Here is a 21,894-nt window from a genome sequence, read left to right as displayed (position 1 = left end):
CTACAATTGTATGGGAGAATGACGAATTCTGGATTGAAATTTCATTGTGCACTTCCGGTCGCTAATGGTGTCTGCACCAAGGTTTCCCACAGCTGGGTCGCACCGGTAGTGACATGATTCCCCATACAACATATATAGAACCATAACCACGCTGTATAGAAACAGTCCCTTCTGCCCATCATCTTCAAGCTGACCATCAAATATTTATCTATACGAACTCCATTTACTATCTCCTAACTCGTCGCGGTCTATTTATTGGTGGTTTAAGTGCTCATCTTGACCTTCTCAGGCAGTGTGTTGCAGATTCCAACCACACTCTGGGTGCAACATAACTTCCGCAGATTCCCTCGAAGCTCTTACTCCTTGCCCTCAACCCAAGTCCTCTAGTTATAGATACCTCTGCTATAGGACGTTTCCCTATTTATAATTGGTTATAATTTATATACATCAGAAAGATAATCCCTTAGCCTCCTCTAGATCCTTTGGATGACATCATACAAGGCAAGATTAGCAAGTTTGCTGATGAAACAAAAGTTAGTGGTTTTGCAGATAGTGAAGATGGTTGTGAAAGATTGCAGCAGGATATGGATCGATTGGTCAGTTGGGCCGAGGAATGATTGATGGAATTTAATACAGAAAAGTGTGAGGGGTTGCATTTTGGGGCGTCGAACAGGGACAGGACCTACACAGTAGGCCTCTTGGTAGTGTTGTGGAGCAGATGGATCTGCGAGTACAAGTGCATGGTTCCTTGAAAGTCGAGTTGCAGGTAGATAAGGTGGTCAAAAATGCTTTTGGCATTTTGGCCTTCATCAGTCAGAGTATTGAGTATAGAAGTTGGGAGGTCATGTTGCAGTTGTATAAGACGTTGGTGAGTCCGCATTTAGAATATTGTGTTCAATTCTGGGCACCATGTGATAGGAAAGATATTGTCAAGTTTGAAAGGGTTCAGAAAAGATTTACAATGATGTTGCCAGGTCTAGAGGGCGAGCTATAGTGAGAGGTTGAGTAGGGTGGGTCTCTATTCCATGGAGCGCAGGAGGATGAGGGGGCATCTTATAGAGGTACACAAAATCATGAGAGGAATAGATCGAGTAGATGCACAGCCTTTTGCCCAGAGTAGGGGAATCAAGGACCAGTGGACATAGGTTCAAGGTGAAAGGGAAAATATTTAATGGGAATCTTTTTCACAAAATGGGTGGTGGGTGTATGGTACAAGCTGCCAGAGGAGGTAGTTGAGGCTGGGACTATCCCATTGTTTAAGAAACAGTTAGACAAGTACATGGATAGGGCAGGTTTGGAGGGATATGGACCAGGCACAAGCAAGTGGACCATTGTAGCTGGGATATTGTTGGCCGGTGTGGGCGAGTTGGGCTGAAGGGCCTGTTTCCACACTGTATCACTCTATGGCTCTACCCAAGGGAAAACAAAACCAGCCTTTCCAGTCTATCCTCATAACTGAAATTCTCCATCCCAGGAAAGATTCTGGAAAATCTCCTTCACACTCTCCAATGCTAACATATTCTTACAATGTGGGGACCAAAACTGATCCCCACATTGGGGAAACTGTAAGCAGTATTCCAGTGGAGGTCTCACCAATGTTTCATAAAGTTGTGCCATAATTGCCATGATCTTATTCAATGCCCTGAAGAATGAAAATCAAGTATGTTGTCTTAACCACATTAACTACCAGTGCTGTTACCTTCAGGGATCCTTGAATTGTACACCAGGCTCCCCCTTAGCAGTCATGGTGAACGTCCCTTCCTTATTAAACCTTTCCAAATGCACCGTGGCATTTAATTACATCTGCCATCGGTCTGCCTATCTTCCCACTTGATCAATTTCATTGTGTAGCCCAGTTATCCTCCTCACAATTAGCGCTTATGTTTGAGTCACCTGCAAACTTACTAGTCACACCTCCTATATTAATTCCAGCTGTTAGCGCAAAAAAAAAAAAAAAACCAGGGTCCCTGTGGCAGGGCATTTTCCACAGGTTTCCAGCAATCCACTATCACCCTCTGTTTCCAATTACCAAGCCAATTTTGCATCCAGTTTGCAAACTGCTTTAAATCCCATGGGTTTTAATCTTTTGGATGAAATACAATCTTGTCAAAAACCTTACTGACATCCAGATAGATCACGTTAACGGCATTGCACTTTGTGACTATTTTGAAAAATTATCCCAATTGGTCAGAAAGGCTCACCCCCTAACAAATCATTCTGACAATCTTTTATAAATCCATGCTATTCCAGGTAGGATCAATCTATCTCTGCTGCTCTTAAAAGATGGCACTGTATTTGTTCTCCTCCAGGCATCTGGCACTGGGTGGTTTGGCAGGAAGACTTAAAAATCTATCAGGGCATTTTCTTCCCCGAAGAGCCCAAGGTACTGGGTTGTTCCTCTTGGGGTTGGGGCCCTTGGGGTTACATCATCTATAAGCTGGCTAAAGCATCCAATACCACTTTTTTTCTGCGATAACATGTTTACAATTCCACTGACATCCACTTAGCCTCCCTGAAATAGCCAGCTACTGTGTCCTCCTCCTGCAGATGCTCATTTACATCCTCAACCAGTTGGTTCCATGGTTCCATGCAGATTGCCCATTAGATCCCTTGAAGGTTTTATTTTTTCCTTAGTTTTCTATTTGCCCTCAGCATACTTATCAAATGCTTTGGGTTTTCCTAATCTTCTGTTAAGAATATTACCATGGAATTATTTACTTGATTCTGAAGTAGACTTGATGGCTGTTATATGGTCAGCACAGATTCAGAGGGCCTGTTTGCATGTGACTGTGCATGTCAAGGCCCCAATCAGATGACCACAGTCAATCCCAAGAAATCTCTCCTAAACCTAGATGCCAATCACCATCCTTAGTCCAGCCCCCAACACTTACTGACTCCAAGACCCTAATGGGCCTGTCCCACTTAGGCGATTTTTTTCGGCGACTGTCATAGTCGTAGCAGGTCGCCAGAAAAACAGCAACTGGACACCTATGACAATGTCTACAACAACCTACCTTCTCGTCGACATCAAGCTACAGCAAGCTACCGACAACCGGCGAGCATTAAGACATCCATACCTACGTCTACCCGCGACAACCTACGATAAGATTAAGACAATTCAATCGCCGGTACCTGTCGCCGGTTGACGTGGGTAGTTGCCAATGGAATTCACCAAAGTCAGCACCAGCGACAACCTACATCATACTGGCAACAACCTACGTCATCCTGGCGACAGCACCTACATCAGGCTACGATCGTTGGTATCAAGCCCATGGGAGCCGATTGTTGCCGAAAGGTTTTGAACATTTCAAAACTTTTTACAGGGGCACGGTGGCGCCTGTACTCACGTACTGCATAAACACGTGATACTCCAACTGCAACTACTCAGACAGGAAGGTTCTGCAGAGGGTAGTGAGGGGAGCAGAGAGGATCATTGGCGTCTCCCTACCCCTCGGTACAAGAACTGTTCCAGAGCCGCTGTCTGAAAAAAGCTCTGAGAATAGCTAAGGACAAACTGCACCTCCTCCACACACACCTGGATCTCCTGCCATCAGTGTATTTTAATGTTGCTGTTTTAACTACTTTTTTATACTGTTTCATCAGGGACTGGATTGTTTTTATTGTTATTATGTGTGAAATGTTTTAAGTTTCATGTGCGATGCTCCGTTATTCCATGGGAAACGCCTTCTCATTTTGCACTGTACAACTGTTGCTTTGCAAGATGACAATAAAGGTTGATTGATTGATTGAAAATCCAGCGTTGACCGAAGAAAAGGTACGACTCTTTGGGCGACTGAGGAGACCATACAGGTGAAACCCTGGCAACCACGTGGTGACAGCCTAGTCGCCTGTAGTCGCCTAAAAAATTGCCTAGGTGGAAATTATTAAATTAGTCTTGCATCTAAACAAATCTAAAGACATATCAAGACCAGTCACTGCACTGTTTGACTGAAGAAATTATATATTTTTGTTGAAAACCACATTGATGTTCTCTGAATGGATCAGATTTCTGAATTCAGCAAAGGCAGTATGTGTTATGGTGAGATGGGCCATGTTGGTTAACCAGAGAACATTCTTTGAAATATTAATCTTGTGTTCCTTTTGGTAAATTGGAGCATAGTAGCTGGGGAAAACTTGACATTAAATTTTACTTTTGAATCGGACTTGCTATTCCATTGTCTTCTTTCCTTGCTTGATTTCCAACCAGTCTGAAGTGGGGTCCCAACCCGAAACATCACACATCCTTTTTCTCCAGAGATGCTGCCTGACCCGCTGAGTTCCTCCAGCACTTTGTGTCTATCTTTCTTTTCCACTTGTTATGATCTAAATGATTCTTGTCGATACAGGTTCAAATGAGTTTATCACAATTACTGTAATTTTCCCCAAAAAGGAAATACTTTTCTCTGCATTTATCATAAATTTGAACATAGTGACAATATGTCCCCAATTTAGGTTTGTTAATGTTACCATTAGAAATCCATTTCATTAGTTTTGGTGCTTGTTGGATAAGAAATACATTTCCTGTGCTTGAGATCAGAAATACTTTCTCGTGAGGCATCAAAAGGAGAAGTACATTCACTGGATAGTTATATGGACGGGAAGGGAATGGAGGGTTATGCTCTGAGCGCAGGTATATGGGACTAGGGGAGATTATGTGTTCGGCACGGACTAGAAGGGTCGAGATGGCCTGTTTCCGTGCTGTAATTGTTATAAGGTTATTATATGGTTAAGTACAGTAGTTTAAACTGCTGTGTGCTTTGAAATCAGAGGATGTTTTAAATGTCTTAAAAATACTACTTAATATTTAACAAAGCTGGAATACTTCCTGCTTTGAGCAGAGAAATGTAATACTGCATGGTTTTGTAAGGTAACACCAGTTTAATCAAATTGCAAAAAAAAGAGCTGTTATGTGTAACCAGAGACCTCTGTTCATTAACCTCACAAAACAACAGGAAGTCCAGTGATTTTATGGACATAATAAACATTTGATTCAATAATCTCACTCTCGATGTTCCCGCCACGTATAAAACATCATTAAGTAAATAAAACAAAACAGAACTCACCTCTTCTGCTGTAACCATGACAATAACATTCACTCCTTGCTCCCACACCATCTGCCAGAAGTCATGGCATGTATGAGGCAAGGGTCCCTGGGTAGCAATATAATGCCAGTCTTCTCCAGCCACCGTAACCTGTCAGTTAGAAACAGCATCATAAATGGACACACTCTCCAAAATATTGCATGATTGAATATGTTGAGCTGGATTGGGCAGTACCAGCTCCCTCTAGTGTTTACTGAATTGTACTGCATTACAATGTGTAGGAAGGAACTGCAGTTGCTGCTGGTTGAAACCGAAGATAGACACAAAATGCTGGAGTAACTCAGCAGGACAGGCATCATCACTGGAGCGAAGGAATCGGTGACGTTTTGGGTGGAGACCCTTCCTCAGACTCGAAACGTCACCGTCCCTTCTCTCCAGATGCTGCCTGTCCTGCTGAGTTACTCCAGCATTTTGTGTCTATCTTCTGTTCTGCATTACATATGGAAAGAAAAACAGGATGTATTTTTGAAAAAAATGCTTGGAACGACTGGCAGGGGCAACAGGATCATGATGGCAGAGAGGGAAAAAATGCGATTCTGAGTGTCAGGTCAGGAAAAGGCAATGGTTTAGCACGGAGTTAAGGGGCTGTCCCATGGGCGACCTAATTGGTGAGTTTAGGACAGTTTGAAAAAATGTTATGCTGAAGACCTCCTTTGACTATGTTGAAGACTAGCTACGACTACCTTCGATTACCTTTGACTACCCTCGATTACCTACGACTAACATGCCGACCTACTACGACTAAACCTACAAGTTAAAAAAGTATTGATTTTTTCCATGGCGACCTTTTTTACTCGCTGGCATTTTTCAACATGTTGAAAAATACGCCGCGACCTCGAGTACACGGGGACTACTCTCGAGCATGAAGGAGAGTTACAAAGACCTCCTACGACCTTGTGTCGACCATGCTGAGAGTACGAGTCGAGGGCAAACTCGCCAGAACTCGCGGATTAGGTCGCTCAAGTGGGACAGGCCCTTAAGAAGATTAAAATGGAATCTGGGACAGAATGGAACTGTGTCTGAGAGAAGATAATGATGTGAAGTATTGCTTTCCTCACTGTGGTTAGATCCTGCTGCAGTTGACCACTGTTGTTGCTGTCTCTGATTACGGGCCACTTCCCTGCATAAAAGGATCAGTGAGCACTGCTTTAGATGGTTGTCTGTGGCTGTCTGTCATTGTTGAATCAGTGGGAGGATGCTTAAGCTGTGGGATGTGGGTGTTTGGCTTGGAGAAGTTCAAAGTGTGAGCAATTGTATGAATGGTAGGAATGGCTGATAGAATTTGTGGGTGAGTAAAGCTGGGGCTGCAGTTCCTGGAAGCTGTTGGTGGTGTCGATAGGCAAATTACATTCCATACATCTCAACATTAATATGTAAACAGCTGTACAGAGAAATGGGATTAAACCTTCATAAATATTCAGCACATTTTGTAGACCAGGACGTATTATAAAAGCATTTCTTCTGGAATATTTATAGCCATGCATAGAATGAAGTAATGGAGCAGCTAATGTACCCAGTGACTAAGCATCAGATGGGTCTCCTCACCTTGATGTGAGAGGCATTTACATAGCCAGTATTATTTTCTTTGGTTGGCACAAGTTCCACCCTGTTCTGCTCATAGGGAACAACATCCCTGAAACGATTCCGTTCTGCATTTTCTGGAAGAATTGCTGTGGTGAAAACACCATCCACCATCTTCTTTGGGATCTGCTCGTACTCTGTGAACACCATGTCTTCCTCCAGCTTTCTTTCCAGCATCTTACACTGCATTTACCGAAAGGGAAAGGGAAGTTATTCAAGTTTCCTTCAACATCTCAGAAACAAGTGACAAACTGTATGATTACAACCTCGGAGAGAAGAGGTTATTATATTTGCTACAACTGAAATGGTGGAAGGATAACAGAACAGAGGCACTAATCTTGCAAGATGCCAACCCGCCCTGCAAAAATAATGTAAGGCTATTGGGTAGAACCAATTTTTATTGACAGGGTCTACCAACCTACACTGTGAATGTTGTGCTTTTTATTGATATCAAAACATAAAAAAAAAAAAAAATATCCAATAAAAATATCACCAGGATGCAAGTTTAATTGATTCCCAACAATATGAGATTAAAAACATAAAATGCTGAAACAGGTCATGTAGCATTTGTGGGAAAGGAAACATGAGTTGGGTCATAAACCCTTCATCAGAACTGGGGAAATATCTCCAATGCTGTGAGGTCAGGGTCGCACCAATAGACAAATAGACAATAGGTGCAGGAGTAGGCCATTTGGCGCTTCGAGCCAGCACCACCATTCAATGTGATCATGGCTGATCATCTCCAATCAGTACCCCGTTCCTGCCTTCTCCCCATATCCCCTGACTCCGCTATTTTTAAGAGCCCTATCGAGCTCTCTCTTGAAAGCATCCAGAGAACCTGCCTCCACTACCCTCTGAGGTAGAGAATTCCACAGACTCACCACTCTCTGTGAGAAAAAGTGTTTCCTCGTCTCCGTTCTAAATGGCTTAATCCTTATTCTCAAACTGTGGCCCCTGGTTCTGGACTCCCCCAACATCGGGAACATATTTCCTGCCTCTACCGTGTCCAAGCCCTTAACAATCTTATATGTTTCAATGAGATCCCCTCTCATCCTTCTAAACTCCAGAGTGTACAAGTCCAGCTGGTCCATTCTCTCAGCATATGACAGTCCCGCCATCCCGGGAATTAACCTTGTAAACCTACGCTGCACTCCCTCAATAGCAAGAATGTCCTTCCTCAAATTAGGGGACCAAAACTGCACACAATACTCCAGATGTGGTCTCACTAGGGCTCTGTACAACTGCAGAAGGACCTCTTTGCTCCTATATTCGATTCCTCTTGTTATAAAGGCCAACATGCCATTCGCTTTCTCCACTGCCTGCTGTACCTGCATGCTTACTTTCATAACTGATGTACAAGGACCCCCAGATCCCGTTGTACTTCTCCTTTTCCCAACGACGCCATTTAGATAGTAATCTGCCTTCCTGTTTTTGCTACCAAAGTGGATAACCTCACATTTATCCGCATATAACTTAATCTGCCATGCATCTGCCCACTCCCCCAACCTGTCCAAGTCACCCTGCATTCTCATAGCATCCTCCTCACCGTTCACACTGTTTAATTAATAGGTTGGAGAGAGTAATGAGTGAGAGGATGAACAAAGGAGCATAAAAATTATGAAATTAGCGCAGTTACAGTGAGAGACCACAAAAGAATATAACAACTGCAAAAAGAGTTGTAAGAATCGCTCAACAAGTTAGGCAATGCAAGTGAAGAAAGAAACACTCAGCCAGTTATAGATGGATTATCTGCAGCAAAACCATCCAGTTCTGATAAGCATGGGAAGCAAGTTATCTGAAGCTGTAGAACTCTCTGCAGAAGGCTGCAATGTGCCCAGACAAAAGAGAGGTGCTACTCCTCGAGGTTACATTAGTAACATTTATAATGGTGTAAGAGACCATAGACAGGCAGATCAGAATGGCAGGGATGGATAATCGTAATGCCAAGCATAGAGCAGTTTAGGGGCAGATTGAATGCAGATGCTGTGCAAAGTGTGTAGGAAGGAATTGCAGATGCTGGTTTAGAATATAGACACAAAAAGCTGGAGTAACTCAGCAGGACAATAGGCAGCATCTCTGGAGAGAAGGAATGGGTGACGTTTTGGGTCCATACCCTTCTTCAGACTCTGCAAAGTAGTCACTTGGTGTCTGCAGTGTGTAAAGATCACGTCGTGAGCTCCAAATGCAGCACATTAAAATGGGAGAAGTGCAAATGAATCACTGTTTTATCTGGAAGAACAGTTTACGATCCTGAATGATAGGAAGAGAAGATTTAAACGGGGAGGTATTGCATCTCCTGATGTTGCCAGGGCATTGAGAAGGTAAGTGGTTATTGAAAACTGGAGATCAGAGAAAGTCACAAAGGAAAGAGTCCCTTTAGAATGCTGAAAGGTGAGGTATGGAATCAACAATTATAGTATCCTCTTATCATTCCAGTTCCCTTCAATTGGGAAGGAGTGATGCATTTCCCCAGTTTTTTAAAACATTTGCTCAGTTATATTCACTGAAAATTAAATATAACCTGCTTTGTTCTCCCTGTGACCTCTGGGTTCTCCTGGTGCCTCTGTTCACCTCCCACATCCCAGAGAGGTGCAGGTTAGTAGATAAATTGTCACTAAAGTGTAGTTGAGTGGTAGAATCTGGGAAAATTGATGGGAGTATGGGATTAATGAACAGTTGGTGTAAATGGATGTATGTTGGTCAGTGCAGACTTAATGGGCCAAAGGTCCTATATCTGTGCAATGTCTCTCCATGACCATGGACAAGAGTTCTAGCATTTATGGTTTCCACTAAAAGAAAAATCACCATATAGTGCTTTCTTAGATCACATTTTTATTTGTTCAAGAGATGTGGACACAACTAGCAAAAAAATAAGCATTTAATGTCGGTCTCTGATTGCCCCTTGGAACTCAGAAGGTAGGACAAGTCACCCACTTTGGTGGGCTAGTTACTCATGGGGCAAATGAGGCAAGGACGACAGACATCAGTGAACCACAGGGGTTTTATGACAAGGAACTGAAGGATCCCACTGGGGACAAATTACAGAAGCCAAATAATGTACAAACATCCAGAGAAAAACCACGCGGTTACAGGGAGAGCATACAAACTCCGTACAAAGAACACCCGTAGTCAGGATCGAACCCGGGTCTCTGGCACTGTAAGGCTGCTACTCTACTGCTGCACCGCTGTGCTGCCATAAGAAGATTGAAAATAATTACTTCAAACTTGAGATGACTCGCTTCGAATTTACCTTTCCTTTTTTTTTATCTCCAAAGATGTAAAAAAGTAATCCCATCTTATGTTATTTTCTGAAGATAGACACTAAATGCTGGAGTAACTCAGCAGGTCAGGCAGCATTTCGGGAGAAAATAGGTGACGTTTTAGGTCGGAACTCTTCTTCAGTTATGTTTTTTACGCTTCAACACAGCGTCCAACTTTGACTTTACTTGCAGACTAAGCAGCTATTTTGTTGGTTACATGATAGATACTCGATGTTCATTTCATTTCTTATTTGCAAAATTAATAGATTAGAGCATAAAGATAAGCTTGTTCTGTACATTGCCGGTATGAGACAGTAACATGATGCCGTCAAATTAACGACACAGCCGCATGCGACTAAATACGATTGAGTTCACCAGGCGAAGAATGAAAATGCCTCGAGTTGTCACATTACCATAGCTACAACACAGTGTTAAACACAGTGTTCAGTACAGAAATAGAAGTAGGTTCTTTAGAATAAAGCAGGCTTTTATTTTACCGCCTAATTATATGTTATCAAAAGTAAGGTCATAAGAATAAGGAAACGTTCAATTCATTCTGTCGCGATTCACCCTCTGAGCTCTGCTACATGTGACATATTAAAGTGTTCACTTTCAATCATAGATTAATTTAAACTGAAATCCTATCAATAGTTTAATTTTTAAACTATGCAATTTAATAGATATTTAACAAGATATCTGGACTTCTGCCGGGAAAACAGAAGATAGAAGATGTACATCAACATTCTACATTCATCCAAATTAATGATATCTCCAACATTAAAACTCCATCAAAATATGTAGAATACATAGATATGGCCTTTAGTTGCTGACCATGGCCTTCCTGCCCCTCATCTTGCCACTCAAAACCACATACATGCCTTGCCATCTCTTGGCTGCCTTCCCAGCCTCCAACTTTCATAAACATCAGCTGACACAAGAATGTATTGTCTGTACGCCATTTCACGTAAAGTCACAGTTACCCAAGGCTCAGGCTACTGATCTGAGACATAGATGGACCGAAATTCAAGGGTTCATTATGGAGACCATAAAACTATTAGATTATCGTGAAAAAAAAAACTTCTCAGGAAAGGATATCCTTCATCCTTCTTTGACACACCGATATGATTAACTTTGACTGCCTACTTAACATAGAAACAGGAGTCGGCCCTTCGAGCCTGCACCGCCATTCAATATAATCATGGCTGATCATCCAACTCAGTATCCCGTACCTGCCTTCTCTCCATACCCCCTGATCCCTTTAGCCAGAAGGGCCACATCTAACTCCCTCTTAAATATAGCCAATTAACTGGCCTCAACTACTTTCTGTGGCAGAGAATTCCAGAGATTCACCACTGTGTGAAAAATGTTTTTCTCATCTCGGCCCGAAAAGACTTCCCTCTTATCCTTAAACTGTGACCCCCTTGTTCTGGACTTCCCCAACATCGGGAACAATCTTCCTGCATCTAGCCTGTCCAACCCCTTAAGAATTTTGTAAGTTTCTAAAAGATCCCCCCTCAATCTTCTAAATTCTAGTGAGTACAAGCCGAGTCTATCCAGTCTTTCTTCATATGAAAGTCCTGCCATCCCAGGAATCAGTCTGGTGAATCTTCTCTGTACTCCCTCTAGGGCAAGAATGTCTTTCCTCAGATTAGGATTAAGCCAAACCATTAAGATCAGCAGACATTTGGGGATGGGTAACAAATGCGGTCTTAATTGTGATAACTCTTATTTACAGAACACTTGCTACTCCCAGCAAAACAAAAATTGGAAGAACTCAGCATGTTCAGCAGCATCTGCAGAGGCAAAAGGGATTGTTGATGTTGTTGATGTTGTTGATGTTGATGTTGTTGTTGATGAAAAGGCAAAAGTTGATGATTCAGGGACCGACACACTTGGGATCAGGACAGTAGGGGAAGAGGAAAGTTGGAAAGTAAAAGTAAGATAAAGGAGTGGAAATTCTCGAACAACTTCATCCAGTCAGCCTAACCTTATTCTACCTATTTCGATTCCTTATAAAGTGACCAGGACAATATGAGAGTTTTGTCATGGATTTTTGCTCGGGTTCTACATCTCCAGTGAAAGAGGAAAAGAAGACAGAAGGAGACAAATGAGGGGTGACCTTTTTTCAAACATACAAAATCCTAATGGGGGTTTGACATGATTGAGGTTGAGATGTTTTCACTGGTGGAAAACTCAGATAAGAGGCCAGTCATTTGAAACTGAAGTAGGTAGAAATTTCTTCTCCGAGAAGGTAGTGTATCGCTGGAATTTTCTCTACATTAAGATGCTGGAGGCCAAATCACTCCCTGCTCCTATTTATCTTCTGTTCGTAAACCACCTCCCACCTAAGGTAAATCAGAGGGTCAGCATATCAGAGTCCAACCAGTCTGTGGGTACAGGACATACAGCAAATATCCTTCTCTGGATATTTTCCATCAGGACCTTAATTGAGTTTTTTTTATCCAGGGCATCTGATGCACATAAAGAATATATATGGTATGTATAAATATATATTTATATAGTTCGGATAAACCCATCATAAACCTAATAGTTGAAAACGCCTTGCGATATATTGCAATCACGTGACCGGAAGTGACATGCGGCTCACTGCTGTTGCCGAGCGTTTACCGATCGTAAAGTCGAAATTTCGCAAGTTGAAGCATCGTAAATCAGGGAGCATCCATATATATATAGATATATATTGTTCCTAGAAAATTGTTTGTTCAACGGACAATAACTTCAAAATAAATTGTACCAACGAGACTGTTCAAGTTAATTGATAATTAGGACCAAAATACCATTAAATTCAGCAAGCCAAGTCAGGCCACATTAGGAATGCAACATTAGTTATGGACTTTAAGATAAATGGCACCCTCTCATTGCAGCCCCCTCCGCTCCCGTTCCTTCTGTAGCTTAGCCAATGCTAACATTTCCAACTGGAGTCACATACAGTCACATATTGGGTAAAAATGGCAGATTCCCTTCCTTGCAGCACAGAGGTAAAATGGGTTTTTGATAATGTTCTGTTTATATCAGTGGTTTAGATCTGTGGCCTTAGTCCAACAACTTAATAGTGGTAACACTGTGTCATAGTCATGGAGTTATGGACTACAACAATGGGCCCTTCGACCCACCACATCCATGCTAAACATTTTACCCATCCACACGACATAGGTTAAGGATTTCAACAAAGAGTTCACACACAAGGGCAAGTTGTGGTGGGATTTGAAATAGATTCCTGATGATAGCTTGATTGCAGACTGTGATGTTCAGCTCCGAAACAAACTAAACAGTGAATGTGTAGCTGATAGGACATAGCCCAAGCGAGTTATCAGACAGATAGAAAGTGATTTCAGAGTTAGTTCATTATTTTCTCCATGAAGCATTGTAGGGAAATAAACAGGAAGTCCAATCAAGAACATAATGTTGGCCAAGGTCCTGTATAATAGAGGTGGTAAAAGAATAATGAATGGTGTCAGAGAGATTTTACTAGGTTGCCCTCAGTTTACATATGAAAGCCAATGGATGTTCACATGACTCAGTTACCTTGCCTTCCTTATCATTCCTCCTTACGGCAACAAGCAAGTCTTTTCCTCTGATCAGTTGACCTTAAAAGACATGTCAGATGCGGACTGGCATAATAACAGTTATGTCAAATAATTTGACAGATTTACTCTCCCGAGCTCTGTCAAAGAATGCTGTTGGCCATCTTACCCCAATTTAGTAGCTTCCCTCAAGGTCCAGACTTAACTCCGTAAGTTTTAAGATAATCATGAATAAGGATGTGATCACTTGTTCCCCAAACACTGTTCACCTGAAATTACAGTTACCTGGCCAGGCTCGTTTCACTTGTACAAGTTCCAGTATGTTCCCTCCTTGAATTTGACAATCAAACTACTGGTGCTGGAAATCCTCTTGGGTACACCTAACAAACTCTGCCCATCGGTTCTTTCATCTGGTTTCCACCATCCCACCACTCTGGTGTAAACTTTCCCAAGTAGCACTTGCAAAACTCCCTGCAAGGATAATGACCCCCTTCCAGTTCAGGTGCTGTCCCTCTTGTACAGGGCACCTCTGCCCCAGAAAAGGTCCCGATGGCCCCAAACTCTGAATCCCTCCCCTTACACACGGTGGCGGCACAGCGACAGTTGCTGCCTTACATCGCCAGAGACCATTTTTCTTTTTAAATTGTATCATTTTTCTTTAAAATGTTACCAACAAGTACAAGCCTGTCACAACTATGTGAGGGGAAGTTGCTATGCTGTCCTTAATGAAAATAAATTGATAATCATCAGCAAGAACAATAAAACTAAAATTGAGCACAGGCGACCAACTCCTTCATGCAAAGTTGCCCACAGTTACTCTTCTGGGGAACACCTGCATTCATATAATTTATTTGACCAAGTATTTATCTTGGAACATATTAACACTATTACAAAAAATTGGATGTAATTCCTAAAAGAGGTCATTTTCAAATTCAGTTTCATGGATCATTAGTTAATGCACCAAATATATTTGTTGAAGAGTAACTAACTGGAATGATTCCATGCAGCGATCTCACTTAAAGTTATGTCTAAAATAGTGGAATGAAAATAATTGTGTGATTGCAGCAATTGTATTGTCCTACAATAACTTGAATGCCTTTTATTTTACACGTACAAATAAAAGTACGAGTTACAAAATAAAAACAGGCAATTTGATACAACAAATTCACATGCTGTTTACAACACTAGTCATCCTTCCACCACGTCATGGCAGCTATCAGTTTAAAATAAAATAATTGCTTTGTAGTTTTATTCTATTTATTTTTGATGTTTCATGCTGTTGGTATGAAATATTCCAGCCCGCTGGATTGATTGTTGCAATGCAACTTCTAAAAGTTTGGCAAGATGACGTCTGGGTTAATGTGAAGGATCATACGTATAATTTATCTTTACTTTGTGAGAAGTCTTATGAAAATAAAGTCCGATCCTGGGTCAGTGAATTGTCAAATCGGATCTAAACAACAAATAACATCTCTAAGGAAGTCTGTACTCTGAACATTGCAGAATGCTACAAATATTGCTCACCCTTTCATCCATCGGCACCTTCGAAGTATCATCTTGACTATCCTCAGGTACTGGAACTCTGGCCATCGATAGACCATTGAGGGCAGCCCATTTGAGTGGCCCTATCTTCTGGGCTTCCGCTGCTGCTGCCAGTTTCTGCTTTTCTAAATTCTTGGGACAGAGAATTTAGAAAAGCTGATCATCGGAGCTGATTTTCAAAGAGAAAGACTTAACTGAAATCTACCCTTTTTTAAAGTCTGCTTGATACAATGAGTGAGCACAGAGTCATCAGGCAGCATTCTTTTGAATGTACACTTCTAGCTACCAGACAAAAACAAAACACTGTACACACAGTGATGCACTGTTATAAATTGTTAAACTTCAGCAAATTAAACATTAACATACTTTATCAAGATTTAAGCAAAACTATGCCGGTTCTGAACAGATGCTAATTTGGTTGACCTTACGGGAACTAAATAAATGACCACAAATGGGTAGTGACTGAAAGCAATGAAGGCAAAAGGGAGAAACATTTAAAAAATATATATATTTTCAAACCTTCAAACACAACTGGTACTGGACTAGAAGAATGTAGATTTGATTATCATATTTAAACTATGGATTGTAAATTTTTCAAGAAATTATAATTCGACATGTTGCTGTCAAAATTCAATACATTGAGATTTTGAATGCCAGATTGTTAACACATTTTTTAACTTTCATAGTATGCCAGTATTATGATTCGCGACATACCAGTCCATAAATTAAAATGCACATTTTAGATATTAGCTTCTTCCTCTGTTTGAGTAGTAAATAGAGATAAAGAATTTACCCTCAGCATGATTTCTCTTTCCACAATGCTATCTTCAGTAGAAAAAAGCTCAGACACGGGTCTTTCCTTGACCGGCTCCTTTTTGACCCGCTCTTTTACACTCGTCAGGTCAGGCTCGGAAATAGATGGCCCAAGGGAAGACCCATTGAGCAGCATTTGTTCATTTCTTGAGAAAGCATCATGTTCGGGACCTGGTAGTTTGGTCCTGACTATAAGTTCTGCACTTCTATCTCGTTCTTGTCTTAAAGCTCCATTGCTGATACTCTTTTTGTTTCCTGGATATTCAGGGGGAGGCTTGTTTGGTATTTTGGCCAGTGCTGCCTGCAGCTGGGCTCTGTAGCCCATAGTGTCATTAAATGCTGGGATTTGAACATCATAATCGGGAGTCTCCTCTTCTTCTTCGCTCTCACTGCTGTGAATTAGCATCGTGGCGTCGGACAGCGTCTTCTTGTGATGATACGGAGGTTGCTGCTGAACCTCCTGCACCTGGTCCTCGTGGCGGCGTTGATCACGCATGGTATTCCTCCGCTGTGGGACCGAAGCGCTCAAAGTCTTCAACGCCATGGCCTCCATACCGCGTACCATGCTGCTGATTACCTCCAGGCTGTGCCGTTTGTTAACGGCCGCATGGTGTTTGGCCGTTGTGAGGGGCTCGCTGACCTCTTGCAAGGACTGGTGAACCACAGGCGAACTATCCTCTTGGAAGGTCTTCACAAAGAGCTGGACTCTCCGACTGACCAAGTCAGGACTGCTTCCACTCACGTACTTGTGGCGGTGGCTGGCGAGGTCTGGCGTGCTGGTGGCGGGCCGGGGACGTGGGTACGGAGGGGGCGGTCTGCAAAAGTGGTTTCTCAACATGTGGGTGGTGCTGTAATTCTGTGTACTCTGCAATTGCATATTGGCAAGCTCGGGGGTGCTCACCGTGTGGGAGATTGCACTGTTGGCAGTCCTGCTGGGTGCAGGTTGGTGGGCACTCGGTTGGGCACACGGTGCCATAGGCTTTTTGTAACTGTGCTTTGACCCATAACGAGTGGGATACTTATCCCGGATCTCTGGCTGACTGTAAACCATAGCCTCGGGCTGGTTGTAGGCATGAGTGTTCCCAATATTAAGGTTCCTCAGTGACTGGCTTTGACAATCCATATGAATGACGCCTCGTTTCATTTGCCTCATCACAGTCTCGTAGTCAGGTGTGGGCCGATATGAGGGCACAATGATAGCACTGTGCCTATGGCTGGGGATGTAGTCTGGGCGCATGATGTCACTTCCGGGGATGCTGAGATTAGAGGACATTGGAGATGCCTGGACAAAGTTTTGTGAATGATTTAACGAGTTCATACTAGGAGCACTGTACACACTGCCATTTGGCACAGTTCCATTCATGTAATTATATTCCATTGGACATCTGTCCAAGCTGGTCTGAGATCGGTAGTAGAACCCTTCCTCATTGCCATGGTAAATACTATCTATGTAAGACAAAGAGAGCAAAATTGAAATGATGAGCAATGGAAAAAATAACTGCAAAGGACATGATTAATTGAAAGTTACAACATGGAAATAAGCTCTTTGACCCACCGATCCCGTACCAAGCATCAATTAGCTGCTGAAACTAGTTCTATGTTATCTCATTTTCACATCCACATTGGTCAATTAACTCAAACCCGCACGTCTTTGGGATGTGGGAAGAAACCGGGGGCACCCAGAGTAAACCTATGCAGACATAGGGAGAACGTGCCGTGCAAGCTTCATACAGACAGCACTCAAGATCAGGATGGATCGGGATCTCTGGTACTGTGTGGCAGCAGCTCTACTCATGTGCCACTGGCAGAGTGACGTTTCAATTGGCAACAAAATGGTCAGATTTATTTAATCAACGATATGTCACAAAAGAGCACTCACTTCTGCTGCTTCAATTGATTTATTGAAAGATTGAGGAATTATATATGAAATGCATTTTGCACAATGCATGCATTTCATAATTCTATTGAACTAAAAGTATGTGTTTAGATACAGTGCATTCAGAAAGTATTCAGACCCTTTCACTTTTTCCACATTTTGGTACGTTGCAGCCTTATTCTAAAATTGATTACATTATTTTTTTTAAATCATCAATCTACACACAATACCCCATAATAAAAAAGTGAAAACAGGTATTCGGAAAATTTTGCAAAGAAATAACTGAAATATCACATTAACATAAGTATTTACTATGACACTCAAAATTGAGCTTAGCTTCATCCTGTTTACATTGACTATCTTTGAGATGTTTCTGCAACTTGTTTGGAGTCCACCAGCGGTAAATTAAATGGATTGGACATGATTTGGAAAAGCACACACCTATCTATATAAGATCCCACAGTTGACAGTGCATGTCGGTGTAAAAACCAAGCCATGAAGACGAAGGAATTGTCCGTAGACCTCTGAGACAGGATTGTGTCGAGACACAGATCTGGGGAAGGGTATAACACAATTTCTGCAGTATTGCAGGTCTCGAAGAGCACAGTGGCCTCCGTCATTGTTAAATGGAAGAACTTTGGAACCACCAGGACTCTTCATAGAGCTGGCCGCCCGGCCAAACTGAGCAATCGGGGGAGAAGGGCCTTGGTCAGGGAGGTGACCAAGAATCCGATGGTCACTCTGACAGAGCTCCAGAGTTCCTCTGTGGAGATGGGAGAAACTTCCAGAAGGACAACCATATCTGCTGCACTCCACCAATCAGGCCTTTATGGTAGAGTGGCCAGACGGAAGCCATTCCTCAGTAAAAGGCAAAAGACAGCCCGCTTGGAGTTTGCCAAAAGGCAACTAAAGGACTGTCAGACCATGAACTCTTTGGAATTGAACTCTTTGGCCTGAATGCTAAGCGTCACATCTGGAGAAAACCAGGCACTGCTCATCACCTGGCCAATACCATACCTACGGTGAAGCATAGTTGTGGCAGCATCGTGCTGTGGGGATGGTTTAAGCGGCAGGAACTGGGAGACTAATCAGGATCGAGGGAAAGATGAACGGAGCAAAGTACAGAGAGATCCTTGATGAAAACCTGCTCCAGAGCATTCTGGACATCAGACTGGGGCGGAGGTTCACCTTCCAACAGGACAACTACCCTAAGCAATAGCCAAGACAATGCAGTAGTGGCTTTGTGACAAGTCTGTGAATGTCCTTGAGTGGTCCAGCCAGAGCCCGGACTTGAACCCGATCGAACATCTCTGGGGGAACCTGAAAATAGCTGTGCATCGACGCTCCCCATCCAACCTGACAGAGCTGAGAGAGAAGAATGGGAGAAATTTCCCAAATACAGGTGTGCCAAGCTTGTAGCATCATACCCAAGAAGACCTGAGGCTGTAATCGCTGTCAAAGGTGCATCAACAAAGTACTGAGTAAAGGGTCTGAATACTAATATAAATGTGATATTTCATTTATGTCTTTTTACTTACTTTGCAAAAATTTCTAAACACCTGTTTTTGCTTTTTTATTACGAGGTATTGTGTGTAGGTTGATGATAAAAAAAAAGAATTTAATCCATTTTAGAATAAGGCTGTATCATAACAAAAGGGGTCTGAATACTTTCTGAATGCACTGTACATTACATACCTTCCAATGCAGCTAGAACATACTCAACTCAAATATGCCTTCCATTGGTTATTGAGTCTATTCGGTAATAGCTAACGAAACACAGCTTCTCTGCTTATCCAGGATCCTTCCACCCTTTCTTCTACCCCCCTCTTCAGTTGGTGTACACTAAACACTGCATAGGTGCTCGAAAAATAGTCATAATTCATAAAGCCATACAGCGTGGAAACAGGCCCTTTGGCCCAACTTGCCCACGCCGACCAACATGTCCCATCTACACTACTCCCGGGAACATGTTTCCTGCCTCTAGCGTGTCCAAACCCTTAACAATCTTATATGTTTCAATGAGATCCCCTCTCGTCCTTCTAAACTTCAGAGTGTACAAACTCAGCTGCTCCATTCACTCAGCATATGACAATCCCGCCATCCCGGGAATTAACCTTCTAAACCTACGCTGCACTCCCTCAATAGCAAGAATGTCCTTCCTCAAATTAGGGGACCAAAACTGCACACAATACTCCAGGTGTGGTCTCACTCGGGCTCTGTACAACTGCAGAAGGACCTCTTTGCTATATTTGATTCCTCTTGTTATAAAGGCCAACATGCCATTCGCTTTCTTCACAGCCTGCTGTACCTGCATGCTTACTTTCATAGACTGATGTACAAGGACCCCCAGATCCCATTGTACTTCCCCTTTTCCCATCGTGACGCCATGAGCAAGAGGTTCTATGCATCTACCCAATCTACTCCTCTCATGATTTTATACGCCTCTATAAGATCACCCCTCATCCTCCTGTGCTCTAAGGAATAGTCACAGCCTTGTTCAGCCTCTCCCTATAGCTCAGATCCTCAAGTCTTGCTAACATCTTCTCTGTATCCTTTCCAACTTGACCAAATCTTTCCTATAGCATGTTGCTCATAACTGAACACAATACTCTAAATGCGGCTTCACCAACATCCTGTACTCCTGGAACATGACCTGAGTATTTCTATACTCAGTACCCTGACTGATGAAGGCCAATGTGCCAAAAGCCTTTTTGACCACCCGATTTACCTGTGATGTAATCTTCAAGGAACTATGTACCTGCACTCCAAGATCCCTCTTTTCCACAACACTCCCAGAGACCTACCATTCGCTGTGTAGGTGCTGCCCACGTTAAGACTTTCCAAAATGCAACACCTCACATTTCTCTGCATTAAATTCAATCGACCATTCCTCAGCCCACCTGGCCAACCAAACAAGATAATGCTGCAATGTTTGACATCCATCTGCTCTATCTGCAATACCAACTGCAGTACCAACTGCAAACTTGCTAATCTCGCTATGCACGTTCTCATCCAAATCATTGAAATAGATGACAAACAGATTTGTGGGGGGAAAATTTGGAAACTAGAATGAGTAACTATTTATTTGCAGAAAGTATCATTTAATTCATCAGCTGACATCCACAGAACCACCTTTCCGGCAAAAATGTGGCCACGAGATATAGTAAAAACAAAATAGGAGGAATACCTTGTGAGGTGTTTGTTTCAGGATAATCTCCATACTGGATGTGCATAGTTGGCAGTATAAAAGGCTGTTGTTGCCCTGACTAAAAAAAAATACATTAAACGGAGAAAACCATTGTTATATTTAATAACTGTAAATTATAATTGCATGTGAATATATATAGTTATATTTAAAACTGTAACATTATCTCTTTGCATGAGTTAACACTTCTGGTAATATCTCTAGAGAAGATTAAATCCATTTATAATATTACAATGTCACATATGATCCATTGATCTGGTCCTCTCTACTTTTGTTTTGATTATATTTAATGCTTGCGTGGCAAGTTGGCTATGGTTCAAAACTATTTGCCCAGGAAGCTTTTTAAAAATTCATTGTTGGACATAAAAATAAATAGCAATGATCCAGAAGCTGAGATAAATGTGTGTATTATGTAATTCAAGAAAGCCGGCCAAGAACATTCATTTAATACCTGAACAATTAAAAAGGTAAAATAGGCATTCTATTTAATGTGCATTTCCTCAGGACTCCTTAGTAGTTATAATTTTGCTGAAATTCCAATCCACAATTAAACAGATTTTACACCAAACATACTAAAGTTACAAGGACGGAGTGAGTAAGGTCTAGAAATATAACATCTAATGAGGGTAAATGAGATTAGGGTAGTGGGGCAAAACTCAAATTCCCACTTTAAGCTTGTTTGAAAATCAAAATCAGCGAGTGCAAATATTACTGGATTTAATTGGCCAATCAATTGGAAATTATAACTACTGGGAAGGCTATTGGCGATATATTCCACAGGCCATTAATTATATGGTTTTAAATAACTTCCACTATTTCCAGTTCTCATTATCTTATTAGCACATAATGTGCTATATTGTAACAAAGCATAGTACGATTTTGATTACAAAATTACCATATTATCCCTATTTTACCTCTATAAAATGCGGGAATTATGCATTGGGCAGAATAGCCCAGGAGAGGAAGAAAG

The 21,894-nt window shown here is 42.0% G+C and overlaps 1 protein-coding gene across 2 annotated transcripts in view; it reads right to left on the bottom strand.

Annotated features, from left to right (window-relative positions):
• LOC129699727 (tyrosine-protein phosphatase non-receptor type 14-like) overlaps window positions 1-21,894 on the bottom strand; it is a 183,488-nt gene that overhangs the window by 8,490 nt on the left and 153,104 nt on the right. For both annotated transcript variants that reach the window (XM_055639749.1, XM_055639751.1), the window contains 5 exons: window positions 20,907-20,985; window positions 15,824-17,289; window positions 15,013-15,162; window positions 6,648-6,866; window positions 5,064-5,192 (listed from right to left, as the gene is read on the bottom strand). In XM_055639749.1, coding sequence (XP_055495724.1) covers window positions 5,064-5,192; window positions 6,648-6,866; window positions 15,013-15,162; window positions 15,824-17,289; window positions 20,907-20,985 — 2,043 coding nt within the window. The remainder of the gene's footprint in view (window positions 1-5,063; window positions 5,193-6,647; window positions 6,867-15,012; window positions 15,163-15,823; window positions 17,290-20,906; window positions 20,986-21,894) is intronic.

This window comes from Leucoraja erinacea, chromosome 8 (genome assembly GCF_028641065.1).
Source record: "Leucoraja erinacea ecotype New England chromosome 8, Leri_hhj_1, whole genome shotgun sequence".
Classification (NCBI taxonomy): domain Eukaryota; kingdom Metazoa; phylum Chordata; class Chondrichthyes; order Rajiformes; family Rajidae; genus Leucoraja; species Leucoraja erinaceus.
The sequence above is the reverse complement of the archived record's forward strand: the minus strand, read 5'-3'. Positions and strand labels throughout refer to the sequence as shown.